This window comes from Molossus molossus, unplaced genomic scaffold (genome assembly GCF_014108415.1).
Source record: "Molossus molossus isolate mMolMol1 unplaced genomic scaffold, mMolMol1.p scaffold_m16_p_6, whole genome shotgun sequence".
Taxonomy (NCBI): Eukaryota; Metazoa; Chordata; class Mammalia; order Chiroptera; family Molossidae; genus Molossus; species Molossus molossus.
Genome location: NW_023425399.1, coordinates 14,358,086 through 14,372,585, shown reverse-complemented (window position 1 = coordinate 14,372,585; position 14,500 = coordinate 14,358,086). Strand labels below are relative to the sequence as shown.

The 14,500-nt window shown below is 48.4% G+C and overlaps 1 protein-coding gene across 2 annotated transcripts in view; it reads right to left on the bottom strand.

Annotated features, from left to right (window-relative positions):
- Positions 1-14,500, bottom strand: part of PTPRT (protein tyrosine phosphatase receptor type T) — a 967,960-nt gene that overhangs the window by 99,767 nt on the left and 853,693 nt on the right. For both annotated transcript variants that reach the window (XM_036244362.1, XM_036244363.1), the window contains one exon: positions 11,340-11,488. In XM_036244362.1, the coding sequence (XP_036100255.1) occupies positions 11,340-11,488 (149 nt within the window). The remainder of the gene's footprint in view (positions 1-11,339; positions 11,489-14,500) is intronic.

Genomic DNA, 14,500 nt, shown 5'->3' with positions numbered 1-14,500 from the left:
ACGTCAAGATGCATCTGTATTGTTTCTCTGCTGAATGAATCTTTACTATGGTGTCTAACACATCTCTTCTTGCTTCAGTGCCAAGAAATTGAATTTTTATTCTCATTTCCGGTCTCCATAAAATTAGGAAGTCGACTCACATGGTTGGTGAGGTGAAAAGCAAACCCTCTGAAGGGAGATGGACCCGTGGTCAGTGGGTCAGGCCAGCCTCCTCTCCAGGCCCTAGCATCTCTCTACTACATCATGTCATGTCACTACAACAGTGTCATGTCACTGCTGCCTGTGCTCACTGTCACATCATGGCCTTTCGGAGGGTAGGACTGCCTTTGTCTTGTGTGTGTCACTGACACTTAGTATTCGGTTGGGGGATCTCTTCACTTTACTCTAGAGGTAGGTTTGGGTTAGAGATGAGGGTAGTTCTCTCAATACAGTCAAGAGCATCCCGCCAAAAGTCAGCCCGAGGAAGCAAACATCGGGACACCCTCCCGCTGAAATGTGCAGGACATCATCCGAAGGAAGATGGCAGTGGTGATGCAGGGGGGAGGGATTTAGCTTGCCCTTGGCCCGTTGGTCTTTTCTTCCACTCCCTCAAATGCTACTTTTTCAAGATGTTGTCTTTCTAAACCTCTAATTCCTGTCTTCTGACTGCTGCCCACCTCTGTGGGCAACAAGACAACTTTCCACCTGGGCAAGAACTTAAGAGGAAGTCCTCAACCTTTGTGGTAGAGCCAACCCTACGACTCCTTCAGTGATTTTCTAAGGTATGTAGGCCCACTCACATATAAAATCAGACCTCAGGCTCTTTGAAATTTCTACTTTGAATCAGAAAATTCTGCTTTAAATACTGAGATCCTATCAGAATCCAGGCTGAGTAGACAACCATGGGGCCACTCCTTCACACTCTCTGAGCTCCATCTCAGGGCCCAGGAGGATGCCCAGGAGGCTCAGCACTTCTTACACAGCCCCTCTTACAATTGCTTGTGCTGTGCTCAGCTTTAATGAACTGCTTTTCTGGTGGCACATGTAATATGTAAATCAATCCTGGTTCAATGTTCTGGCTCTTGCATTTACTTGCTAAGTGAGCTTAGGCAATGAGTTTCATCTTGATGTGCCTCAGTTTCCTTACTCACGGCCAAGTCTCCAGTCACCTGTCTACACGATGCCGCAAATGTCGCTCTCTCCAGGCCAGATTCCTCCGCTTAGCTCCAGACCCACAGATTTCACTGCCTACTGGGCATCTCTGCAATGACTCAATAGCACCTCAAACCTAACCTGTGTGGATCAAACTCCCCTGTCTTCTGCTCTAAATCTGGCTTCGACCTGTGCTCATTATCTATATTAATGTCATCACCACCCACTTAGACTCAGTATATGCAGAAAGGGGAAGAGTTTAAGTCTTGAGATGCTTCGTTGGGTAGAGGTTGGAAACCAGAGGAAGAATCAATAAAGAAGCTTAAGAAATGGCTGGCAAGGAAGGAGAAAAACCAGGAGAGCAGAAGTCAAGCAAAGACAGTGTTTCCAGAAGGACGGGATGCTGCCAAGTCAGCCATATAAACCCAAGTCCAAACCCGGGTTTGGTTTCTTCATAGCTGTGTGCCCTTGAGCAAGTTACTTAAGTTCTCTGAGTCTCACTTTCCCTAATCTGCCTCGTAGAGTTGTTGAGAATATGAAATGAAATGACGCATGAGAAGTGCTCTGTACAGTAATTACTCACAAAATGTTAGCTAGTAGAATTATTATCAACATTTTCAACTTATCAAGGCTACAGCTTTGAGCCGAGGGGGGCGGGGGGGGGGTCTCCAGGCTCGGTTTATCCTGCTACCTAGCAACTGTGTATTTACATTTTCAACATCACCTCTTTATCCCTGATGATTTTAGCAAGCACTTTATAAGCGCCCTGTTGTAATTCAAGACCACCTGTGAGGTATACACAAAAATTCTATTTTCTTCTCAAGCTACAGTGGCCTGGCATAAATTGTCAAAAGCAACTTCAGCCTTGTAGGTTTCCTGAGGTCTCTGTGAAAGAATGTTGAGAAGGACGGCCTGGGCCAGGCCACAGAGTGAAGGCCTGTAGCCGATAAAACGCGGTCCCTCCGTGTCTACCGGGCACAGCTGAATCCATACAAATCAGAGGGTAGGAGGCCCGGTTCCAACCACCTACAACAGTACCTGACGCTAGGATCCCTCTAATTTCCAAATAGGTTGCTCTTCTGAAAAGTGAGTTTCATGAGACTACAAATGTTAAGTCCCAAAGGCAGGTTTCACATCTCTGGCCCCATGAGTTCAAATCACAGCACCTTGTACCCCAAACCCCCTTCCCTGAGCCCACCATGCCCCTTCCACCTCCAAGCCTTTGCCACTTACACCTGGGCCAATCTTCCTCTTGTACCTCCTTCAAAACAAAACCCGGTTCCTTGCATAGTACTGTCTAAGTCAGGCAGAATCAATCCCTGGCTGAGCCTCTGATCAGTGTTTCTGGGGCACTGTACATGCCTTTTCTCTATCACTTATCACATTTATTGAAACCAATCCACCTCCCAATCTCCTCTTGGAAGACAGTAATATCCCTGCAGGCAGACACCATGTCTTATTTATCTTTACGATCTCTGCACCACTCGGCATATAGTTGGCATTCAATGAATATTTAAAGGAACACCTCACTGCTCCCATAACCAGGAGATGAAAAGCATAATTCAATTAGAGAAGGATCTGTTTGTGTAGAAGTCAGACTGGGGTGTCTACAGAAAATATTAGAAGACAAGCCATTATTGATCAAAGTTTATTCTTCTTGAAGGAGACCATGGGACAGAACTCGAGGAGTTACAGCCCCCAGTTCTAGCTCAGGTTCTGTTAGTGACTCAATGAACGACCTTGAGTAAACTCTCTGGGCTCAATCCTTCATCGTTAGGATGAGAAATTGGATCAGATGGTGTCTAATGTAACTTTTTGGTTTGATGATCTATTATATCCCTTTTTGCGTCTAATATCTTTGTCTGAAACTTGTCTTCATTTAACTCCTTAGTGTTCGCAATGCACAATTTGTCTCCTTTCTCAAGGCCACTTAAATTTCCATTTTTCACTTCTAGGAAATAAACCCATTCAACTTTGGGTTGCCAGGAACTTAATAAGTGTGCCCTTTAATCTGTCAGCCAAGTGGATGATCGCAAAATATTCAATAACCCCTGTAAAATATTCAATAAAACTGGAGGGAGCGAGCTTGTAACATTCAATTCTTTTCCCAGATTCAATTTAATCCTGGAGCAACCAGAAAATATAATTGTCCCTGCAAACAGAATTTCATGCACACACACACACACACACAAAAATCATCTTTACAATGTTCTTTGAGTTCTTGGTTTCATTGTGTGACTCATGATTGCTTTTCCTTGTAAATTTCCACTCCTTCCATCTGACTCTCAGGATGTTTGCTGTTCAGACAAAAGGAGAGGAAGTTCCAGAGACGGTTGGGAGGGAACCTCTGAACTTGGGGACCCTCACAGCTGTCTATGGGCTTAGTGTCTTTACAGTGAACCCGCCCTGAGAAAGGGGGGTAGAGACTTCCTCCCCTAGTGGAACGGCTGCCATCACAGACAGTGCAGCAATGAAGAACAACAGCTTTGGAGCCTGGCAGTCCTGGGCTTTACCACATGCTGGTGATTCTCAGACTGGAACGTGTGTCAGCATCACCTGGGAGCCCTGTTTAAAACGATGAGTTTGGGGTTTAGTAGGTGTGGAGTGAGGCCCCAAAATTTACTTCCCCAAAAGTTCCCAGGTGATGATGTGCTGCTCACCGGGGACCATGGAGAACCATGGCTTTGAGCTAACGAGTCAGTTCTGTGGAGTTAAGCTTCTTCTCTGTAAGATGGAACAATGCACCTGCCGTTCAGAGGAGGTACAGTGGAGTGATAGTGGCTGTGGTTTAGGGGTGCAGACAGACCTGAAGTCCCAGCTCAGCTATTAAAGCTATGAAGCCTTGGCCAAGTTCCATACTTTTTAAACCTCAGTGTCCTCATCTACAAATCGCCAGGGATAGTCACAATACTGACTTAATCCTCCCAACACACCAATGAGTGAAGATAACGCATATAAAACTCTTAGCTGGCAATGGGCTCATCAGCAAAGCTCGACAGATGAAGACTGGTATTATGAATATTAATAATGATTACATTTTGAGGCCCCAAACTGGGAAGATTAAGTGAGCTCACTGGCTGAAATAATCACAAATCAAAAATATCTCAGGATGCTGGGAGAACAGGGTCAAATCTATCGAGAAGGCACGGCTTACATGAAATATAAAGCCTCTACTTGGGCCCCCAAATTCTCCTTCACCTGGGCTGAATGAGGAGCCCTACTGGGAGGCTATGAGCTTTGCATTAGGCAGGTCTGTGCTAGATCTTTGGGGGTCAGTTCAAACATGGGCTTGTGTTCTGAACCCAGGCTTGGAGTCCAGTATGAGGGCAATGGCAGCTCCCTGAACCTCCAGCAATTCAGCCCAGTGTTGAGGATCAGATTTGTCTTGGACATGGACACGGACCAAATGCAGATAGAGGTGACAAGATTTTGAGCAGACTGAAAAAGAGAAATGTGTCCCAGAGAAGGCTAATGGCTGATGTGGGGGCTGCTCAGCCTCAGGGAAGGACCTACAGGGCACCCAGGTGGCGGCAGTCCAAGAGTTGGGCAGGGGTGGGAGAGGCAGGAAGAGAAAGATTGACTTCATTCCCCATGTGACACCGGAGGGCGTCAAGGGCCAGCAGATTGTTGCTGATCAATACGCACTTGTGTGCAAAAACAGGAATGAATGGGTGGAGGTTACGAGAGCAGATTTCAGCTTCAAAGAAGACAGAATTCATTACCAGAAGAGTTGAAACCGAACATGGGCTTGGAGCGAGAACATCTTAGTTTAAATTCCAGTTCCTCATTCATTCATTCATTCATTCAAACAAATCTCAGTGAGTATCAGATGGGCCAGATAGTTGGGCAATGGTCAGAGTATGTACCAGTCAGCAACCCTGAAGGGGTCAGGAATTCTTTCTGAGGATTTCAGCCCTTATGTACCTCCGGGGCAACAAGGAGCCACTGCAGGGAAGGTCAAGTTGGGGAATGACAAAGATGGCTAGCAGACATGTATTTCACTTCGTTGAGCTTAGGTTTTCTCATTTCTGACATCAGGAGAGTAATTCCTCCCTGGTAGCAATGGTTTGAGAATGACAGATGACATGTGAATGGCACCTAGCAGAAGTGACAGCCCCAGAGAAGCTTCTGCACAGTGCGAAGGTGTCATCGTGTGTTACCACGTCCATCGTCTCGCCGGGGAAGACCATGGTCAGGCTGACTCTTCCAGGGACCCATTTCTGCAGCGGCTCACCATCCTCCCGAAAGGGTTACGGAATCTTCCTTGGGCATTTACCATAACCCCAGCCAATCCCCACTCCTTTTTCAAAGTCCTGATCTGTCTTCCCCATGTGAACTGCTTGAGTTACATAACGTGTTTCTAAAATATTCAGGTTAAAATTGTGCCTGGTGTCCTCCCCGCCCCCCACCTGCTCCATGGCTGCTGAACCACCCTGTGGGGGATCAAGCTTGAAGATTTCCCCACCTGCCTGTAAGGAAACGCTTGTATCTGATCTGGGGGCTGAGAGACAGGCCCAGGCTTCAGGGCCCCTTCTCCGCCTCAGCAGCAAATCTCTCCCAAGGCTACTGTGCACTGCCGATACGGTATACGTGTGGTCACATTGGTGGCACAAAGTCTTGGGAAGGGCCTGGGGGCTCCTTTTGCAGGCTGCCACTGTAGTCCCTGCGGGGCTGTGTAAGGCTGCTCATTGCTGACCATCTGTTTGCCCCGCTAGGCTATGAGCTCTCTGTGGACAGGGGCATTCCATGCTCATCCCTCTGTCTACAGGGCTTGGTCCAGCTCAGGAACGCCCAAGGACGAGACCATCAGTCTACAGTCCCAGCTGCTTAAGAAGCTCCTGTGACAATTCCCACAGATTCTGCCAAGGTCGCAGGAGTTCAGGCTCTGAAGTGGACAGAGGAACCAAGATGAGACACTGTCCTCCCGGCCAGGAGGGCTCTATACCTCCATCTCCTTTCTCTCCATCGCCAGCTTTGTGTGGAGAGAAAGCTGAAGGTCAGAGGAAAGACAAAGGCACTTGGTTTTGAAAGTAAAACGTCTGCTTTGGGGTCCAGGCCTCACCATCTACTCATCATGTGACTTAAGGAAGACCCCTCTCAATAGCACAGAGCACCAACTGTCTCAACTGTAAAGTCGGTTTCATAATAATCACACCAACTGTGCCGGTTACCGTGAAAACGGACTAAGATGCCACATTTGAACATGCTGTTCACAGAGCCCGGCGCCTCGTGGGACTCTGATCGGCCCCAGCTAGGACACAGCTGTAGCAGCAGCTTCTGCCCACAGGGTTGAACAGCTGGCTGACCCCTGGGAGAGAAGTGGAACTGACCTCACTCCCGGCCCCAGTGGCCTCAGTGCGACCGTGAGTGGTGGGCTGCCATCGATGGCTCGGAGGGAACACGGGGCTGGAGTCAGACCATCTCACTTGGCTTTCAATCCCATCCCTACTCTTCAGGTGTGCAACTTTGAGCTTGTTTACTTCAGTTCTTTGAAACGAAGTTTCCTCGTTTATAATGGAAATAGCATTTCATCATGGGGTTCCCAGGAGCCTTAAGAGGGGGCTGGTATAAGCCTAAGACCTAGCACATAGTAGGTGCCAATGAAAGTTATCTTCCTCTTAGGGTTTTTGCTACTAGGAAGCTCAGAGCCAAATTGGACTTAAAGTTACCAGCTGGTATAGTTAGATTCCTTTTTAATATAATTCTAATTTAATATAACCTGGCCTTGACCTTCTTGTCTCCATTCATGTTTTCCGGATCCTGACTTATTTCTCTTACAGCTGTTTTATTGTGGGGACTCTGATTGGATAGCTCCCCAGATTCTTTGCAGAACTAGGTCAGTCGAGTCTCACTGCCCTCAGGAGAAATGGACCCTCATCATGACTGTGCAGATGCCTCTGTGACGTGGGGCACAGGGTCCCTCCGAACCTCAGTTTCCTCATCTGTAGAATGAGGGTGACAATAACCCTACTAATCTCATGGTGCAAGAACAGAATGTACGGCTCCTCTGTAAAAAGACTTTTGTAAACTCTGAAACACTCTAAGAGGAAACATTTATTATTGGTGGCAAGATGCCCTGTTTTATTTATTTTTGTAATTACCACCTTCCCCAAACTGTGCCCGAGACCCACGACGGAGGGAAAGGCATATATTAAGTGCTGAGAAAATGGCCATTGAATCTCACCTCCAAGGCCTCAACCATGCCTGTCTCCTTACTCAGCAGGGAGCATGAAGGCCCAGTGCCTGATGCTTGTCAGAGATGAACTGTCTTCACCCACCAGAGAGGAAACCATCCCATAGAATGGAAGCATGAAAGTGAAGACAGAGTAAACTCACAACACCCGATGGGCAAGCGAGCCTGTCCAATGCCACCTGGGAAGGGCCGACAACCAAAGCTCCTGTCACAGGAATCCAACAGGGGTGTGTGTGAAAGCATTTTGACTTGGACTGAACATGAACAAGGAGAAGATGACATCACGAATGAAAGAGGAAGATCTAAGCATGGATATTAAGAAGAAAGCGCCACAGGGAAGACCCAGAAAATGACCCCAGTGAGTGAAAGGGCTCAGAACACACTCACGCTCACACACACACACACACACCCGATTACTTAATTAAACCCAGCATTTCTTTAGACTGAAAACAATGCACACTGCTTGTCCCTGAAATGTGACATGCACTCCTTTTTCCGAGAATGTCCAAGGGGTGGCCCCTACCCGACAAAGCCCCATCGCCCGGAGGTCACTGTCCCTAACGCAAAATTGGGAGGCTTGATTGGACGGATGTTGCAGAACTTAGCAGAGCAGTGGCTTGGACTAGAAAACCCCAGAAAATAACCCTGTGCAGGGATACGCAGGGTTTGAAGGAGGCCAGGGCCCACCTGTTCAGTAATGGAATAATCGCTCGGGCATGTTCTTCGGTAACATGTCCGATGTGACATCTGTCCTTCTGCTCTGCCTCTCGGTGCTGCCCCAACACTTGCAAATGGTCTCAGGGTCCCCTAAAGACCCGGCGCAGGAGCAGGCGGCCACTTCCCCGATGCCTCAAAAATAGATTCAATTTTATATACATCAGGGTGATTTCAGAAGCAATTTCTACATCTCCAGTGTAAGCATTTCTTACATTTTTTCCTCCCTCAAATCCTATTCCAGTGGTTCCACCAGGCAGTTGAAGAGGCACCTGACGCATTCCAGGGCCTTCGGAGACCGCCCGAGCCTGTCTGGCTGCAGCCCGAGGACACTAGATACATGGGCCGGATCCGAAAATGTGATGGATTCAAACACATGCAAAATTTCTTACTGATTGAAAATAACGTCGATTGGAATGTATTTTTCTGTCTTTTTAAAAAGCAACATCATGAAAATTAAGGTGTATACATATATGTCTGTGTGGGTATATACATATAACACATATCAATCATTTGAGAATACTGTCTCTGGACTTTAACATATCAAATTCGATTTTGTACAGACTGCTTCCTGTTCCTCTCTGGCTGGCGAATCTACCTCAGTCTTGGGTGCTTTCCTCTTAAGAGTCTATGTTTCGGCCCACGAGGCAAAGGAAGGTGATGTTTCCCGTGAAATCTAAGACATCGGTGTTTCCCAGGTGTTTACTTCAGATCAGGAAGCTGAAGATCACGTCCCTACCACTCTGAGGTCACAATGACTGTCATGCATCTTTGCTCATTATCGTTTTGGCATTTACAGTCCTCCGAGGACATTCTCACAAATGGAAAGCAGTGTGCACAAGAGACGCCTACACAGGAAAGGTTTTGGGTAAATGGGTGGCATTCGGTAGGTATGTTCCACCAGCTAGACTTGCCCCCGGACCAAAAGCAGGAGCATTTATGACAAGGTAGCACAGGCTGGGGGCTCTGGAAGGACACACCAAGCCATTTTCCTTCTCAGCCCTTTGCTGCCTCTCCGGGCCCGTGTCAACACCCTGTCCTGGTCCCTAGGGAGCGCACGCATGCCCAGCTATTCACCTGGGTGAGGACGGAGACAGGACTGCCTTCATGGTTCAGAGACCAGAAGCCTGCTCCGCACTCCGAGGAAAACGGAAGGTAGGTATTTGTTCACGAAATAGTCAGTATGTGCCACGAGAGTTTGTCTGGAAAAGTCATTACTCAACCATAAGAAGTGCTCAGACTCGGCATCGGCAACAACGTGTCCACTGACGGGTTGTGAAGGGAGGCACACGGCATCCCCTACGTCATGGTCCTGCCAACACAGTTAACCTGGATGTAATCATGATGAGAGCATCAGATCCATCTGGATGGGGAACACTGTGGGGCAGATGGTCTGCACTTACAAAAAGTCAGCGTCCTGAAAGATAAAATAAAGGTGGGAGGAAAGATAAAATAAAGGTGGGAGGAAAGATAAAATAAAGGTGGGAGGGGCTGAAGAAACATGGTGACCAAACCCACCCTGAGCACCTTGATTGGAGAATGATGATGATAATGATAATCATGAATAATAATAATAATATAAAACTTCAGGCCATTGAGGAAATTCAACTATAGGCTGGTATATTAGATAGTGAAACACGGTTACATTTCTTGGGTGAGGTAAGTTGACCGTGGTTATGCTGAAGAGCTGTCCGAGCTCTTAGGAAACACATGCTGAGTTCTCTGCAGGTGGAGAGTCACGATGTCTGCAACTCACTTCTAAGTGGTTCAGGAAAACACACACACACACGCACATGCACACACACGCACACACACACACACACACGCACACGCACACGCACACACAGAGTGACCGAGAGTGAGAGAGCGAGCGCAAATGTTGCAAACATGAGCAACTGGCGAATCAAGGCAGAGGCTATAATAGTGTTCATTTTACTGCCCCCCCCCAACTTTTTTTTTTTATATAGTTTTAAAACTAATCTCGTTTTCCAAGGCAGCACATCGATATTCGGAAAAGCCATTTCCTCCCCTGAAGTTCAGCGATCCTGACCAGGCTGCCCATGAGAACACCCTGGGCAGCTGTCACCCAACCCGCACCCCTCCCGACCCCTCGCCCTCTCCCTAACGTCCTCCTTCACACTGTGATTCAGTGGGTAAGCATGGGGCCCAGTTATGTGTGCCTGAGCCCCACCCAGATGGGTCGGTTCTGTGCTGCACAGGGGGTTGAGAACAATGGGCCTGAGTTACCCTCAGATCCGGGGTCCGGCAGGGGCTAGCTGTGGAACTCTGGGGAGGTCAGTACCACTGCGGGCCTTGCAGACCTTCTATGAAATGGGGACAGTGACACTGGCTGTGGGGAGCAGGGGGGCGGTCAATGGATATTTGATTTTTTTCTTTCTTCTCACAGATGCCCATCATCTCACACTGATCATATCTAAAGCGATTTTTACAAAATATGGTTTCTTCCATTTGCCAAGGACACAGCGTGTGGAGGTCGTCTGTCCATACTCACATTCCTGCACCTCCCACTGCGGGGCAGAGGCTGGGGAATCTCGCATTTCTATTAAACCCGGGAAAAGAACTGGCCGACAGGAAGACCAGAACAAAAGCCAGCCCTCTCAAGTCTGATCACCGAGGTCACTTTAGGTCACCAGTCGAAGTTGCCCTGTGGAGAAGGGTCAGCCCTGAAATCGTAGTCATTTCTATTGCCCTGGGATCCTGCATTAACCCTCTGTGGCGACTCAGGTGCTCCTGACTAAGCGCCACTTGGAACATTGGCTGTAGCTTGGAACTGGCCAAGGTCTGGGACCACAGCATCTAGGTCCGATATGTTGCTCATCAGCCCCGGGGCTTTAGAAAAGTTGGGTCTCTGAGCCTCAGTTTCCTAAGTGTTCAAAACAGAGACAGTAATAATCCTTGACTCATCTACCTCACATGGTTTATGTGAAATACTCTTTTGAAAACTGTAAGACACTCAATTCAATATGGCGTGTTTTTGTGCTTAGGTGTAGAGCCGTGTCCTCCCCCTTCTTGTTTACCGTTTAGTTTTAATCTGTCTCTATTCATGCCACAAGCAGTTACAATGATTGCCCCCATTTTAAGGCAGATGCTTGAATTCTCCTTTCACCCCAGTACAGGTGGCCCCTACATTTCTCCAGGGAGAACGTTCATCCTGGACCGTCCCAGGGAAGCATCCCGACCCCTGCCCTCCAGCACCTGGCCACTGTGAGGGGTTACAGCCGAGGCACCACGGTCAAGCTGGACCACGTACGCTCCCTTCCCCTGGGTTGGCTCAACTTACTGAACCCGTTAACGTCCTGGGAGCTGGAGGAGAAGCCTTCATCATTGCGGCCGGCGCTGAGCTTGGTGGCGGGTTTGTCGGCCGAGGCCACAGGCCCCATCTCCCTCTGGGCGCCGCTCTGCGTCTCCTTCTGCTTCTTGGCCAGCTTCCTTTGGGACATGTGCAAGGGAAAAACCCCAGTCAGATGGTGCCAGTCGCGTCAAAGCATGAGAAGAGCAGATTGCTCTCCTTCCCCACCCCCATCCTCAACCCCAACCGGGCTCGGTCTCCTGAAACAGAGTCAAGGTGGGTCCTCCGATGTCAAGGTGGAACAAACCTAAATCCTCCTACAACTGCCAGTGGCCCGTCTCTCGGAGATGTGATAGCATCCTTCCTCACGCCCAAGCACGGTGTGTTCTTCAGACGCGCTTAGGGCGGGACTGCAGTGAGGGTTGCACAGTGCTTCCCGTCCTGCCCCCCCATAGGGGGAGAGGCCAGACTGATCTTTCTGTTCCATGGCTCCGAATGAGATTTAAATGGAGTCTGGCTTTTCTCGGGGACTGAGCTCACGGAACCACCCAGAAAACAACAGTAGACTGAAGGAGCAGTTGCTGGTTGGCATAGGGTAAGGGTGGAGTTTAGTTAGTCTTGTAGCTCAAAAGGAGAAACCAGTGGGCATTTAGACCAATACTAGCTTAGAGCAGTGTTTTCAGACTCTGGTGTCCATTGGAATTGGTTGGAGAGCTGAAAACACACACACACACACACACACATGCACACACACATGCAAACACACACACATGCGCGCACACACACATGCGCGCACACATGCGCACACACACATGCACACACACACACACACAGTGGCCCAAGATCGTGGAGGTAAGGCAGTGCCTGGACCCACCACCAAGTCCCCCGAATATTCTGACACTGTCCATTGAAGGTAAAGGCCATGCGTTTTGGCATCAGGCAGATCAGGGCTCATGTCCTACCTCTACCACCTGGCGGCTGTCTAGCCCAGGGCAAGTTCCTTAACCTCAAAGGGTAATGAGAATTCAAAGAGACAATGTACAAAACACACACAGAGCAGTGCCCCGCACAGAGTGGGCACTCCACACGGGGCAGCTGCCATTCCTGTTTCTATATCTTCGCCCTTGGACCAACCACTTTTCAGTTCTGAATCCTCCCCATCAGCCCCGCTGTGAACCTCCCTCCCCTCCCCGGGTTATATCAAGTGATGGAGACTGACACCTCACCAGGGAGCTAAAGGGTTAAAAGCTCTTGTCCACATGAATTTGAAATCTGCTTCCCTTAAGTGTCAACGGGCTTATCTTAGATCTCTCGTCAGAGACAGAAAAATACGGCTACCTCTCTTGCATGTGACAGTTCTTCGAATATTTCTATAAGACAACGTGGTCTCCCTGGGTTTTCCCAACATTCAGCCATCGAAGTGTAGCTATTATGTTCCCAGGGTACGAAAGGTTGTGGGTCACATGTTAACTGAAATGCTACAGGTAAGTTCTCCCAGATCTCGTCCTCCATTTTCCACATAACTTGGTTTTAGATTCGACCTTGGTTCCTCCTATCTCCACACGAAAACTGATGCCCCGAGAGGTCAAATTCAGTGCCGTACAGAAAATAATTCTCCAAAGTCGAGCCCTCCTGATCACGGGGCCATTTCAACAGGTAATGATCTCCCGGTCAGAAGAGGCATTAAATGCAAGGATACACCTGGACTTAGAGTGGCTCAGAGGAGTGCAGCGAGGATCAGTTCTAGTTGACGGCACGATAGCACCCTCCTTTGCTGGGCTCCTTGACCTAGGGGTAGATTGCACGGAAGAATGACCGACGACGCACTTACATGAGGGGAATTAACGAGTTTACGTACAGAAGGACCACCAACAAATAAATGACCGGAGCGCTGTCCACCACTTGTGTGTCCAGAAGAAAAGCAGAGAAAGCTGTCGCCAGAATTCGAAAGGAGAGAGAGGGTCCTGAAAAGGCCGCCAGCATCGAAGTGGCCTTCTCTTGAAGGGGCCAGCCAACCCTGGATGACTTCACCAGGCAGGGAGCAGAGGCACGGATGCCGTGGCCACATCCCCCATCTCCCCGACCCCCTAAGTGACTCACCAGCTGAACCCAGCGGGAAGCCGGTGCCACGGAGTCCGCAGAGACGCAGCCCTGAAGGCAGACAGCCGAGCGAGACCCGTGGAGAGTGAGTCTGGGTCCAGGAAATCCCGCCAAGGAGAAAGGAAGAGATTCTACGTCCCTCCTTTGGCCACAATTTGTATACAAATGCAACCGAAAATGGAATTCTTCATCTTTTGAATGTCCCATTGGTCTGGGGAAAGCAGGGTACTGGGGAACAGGCATGCGTCTTGGTTGCCTTGCTTTGGCCCCCAGTGACACTGCCCCAGACAGACAGAGAGACAACAGGGAATGAAGAACAGACAGTGTTTCTCCCTGTCCACAGGCGATCAGTCAGACGGGGTGCGGAACGCCGATGAACGAAAACGGGTAATTCTTCGACGGATGACATTTTGAAGCTTGATTCTTCATTTATTATCAAAGAGGCGTATGTTTAAAAATGTATACGTGACCTTCTTAATCATAAATTTGAACAAATATACAGCAGGTCCTTTACCTTCATCTGAGCTTTGCTCACTTTTACCCAGTAGAAAAAAAAAATCTGATAAGAGAGTAAACTTCTAAACTATAAATGAATATGTATTGGAGTCTTTGATATTTCCTTGGGGCCAGAACTCCTACTCAATCTCATTCCATCCAGGATAAAATAATATGGAGAGAGTTGTCTTTGGCACAAATCATTGCTTTCCAAAGGGATAATGTTAATAAAAAAGGGGGCCATTTAATGAAAAATGGCATTTTTACAGAAAAGTTTGGGTAGCTCTGAACACCTGGATAAAAATAGGGAAAACTGAGCTTCCTCAAAACACATGTTTTAAAACCAGACAGCTCACTCAGTTGTAAAACCTGACATACAACGTCCCTAGTACTTAGCCCACGGTCGACCCTGCATGTTCAGGGTGATGATGATGCTATAGAATAACTTAAAAATGTATAGATAGGTGTTTCAGCAACAGGTAAACACCCTGCAAAGTGGAAATGGAGGGACTATAGAAGGAAATAAAACCCAACACCACTGTGTGGGGACCTATCTT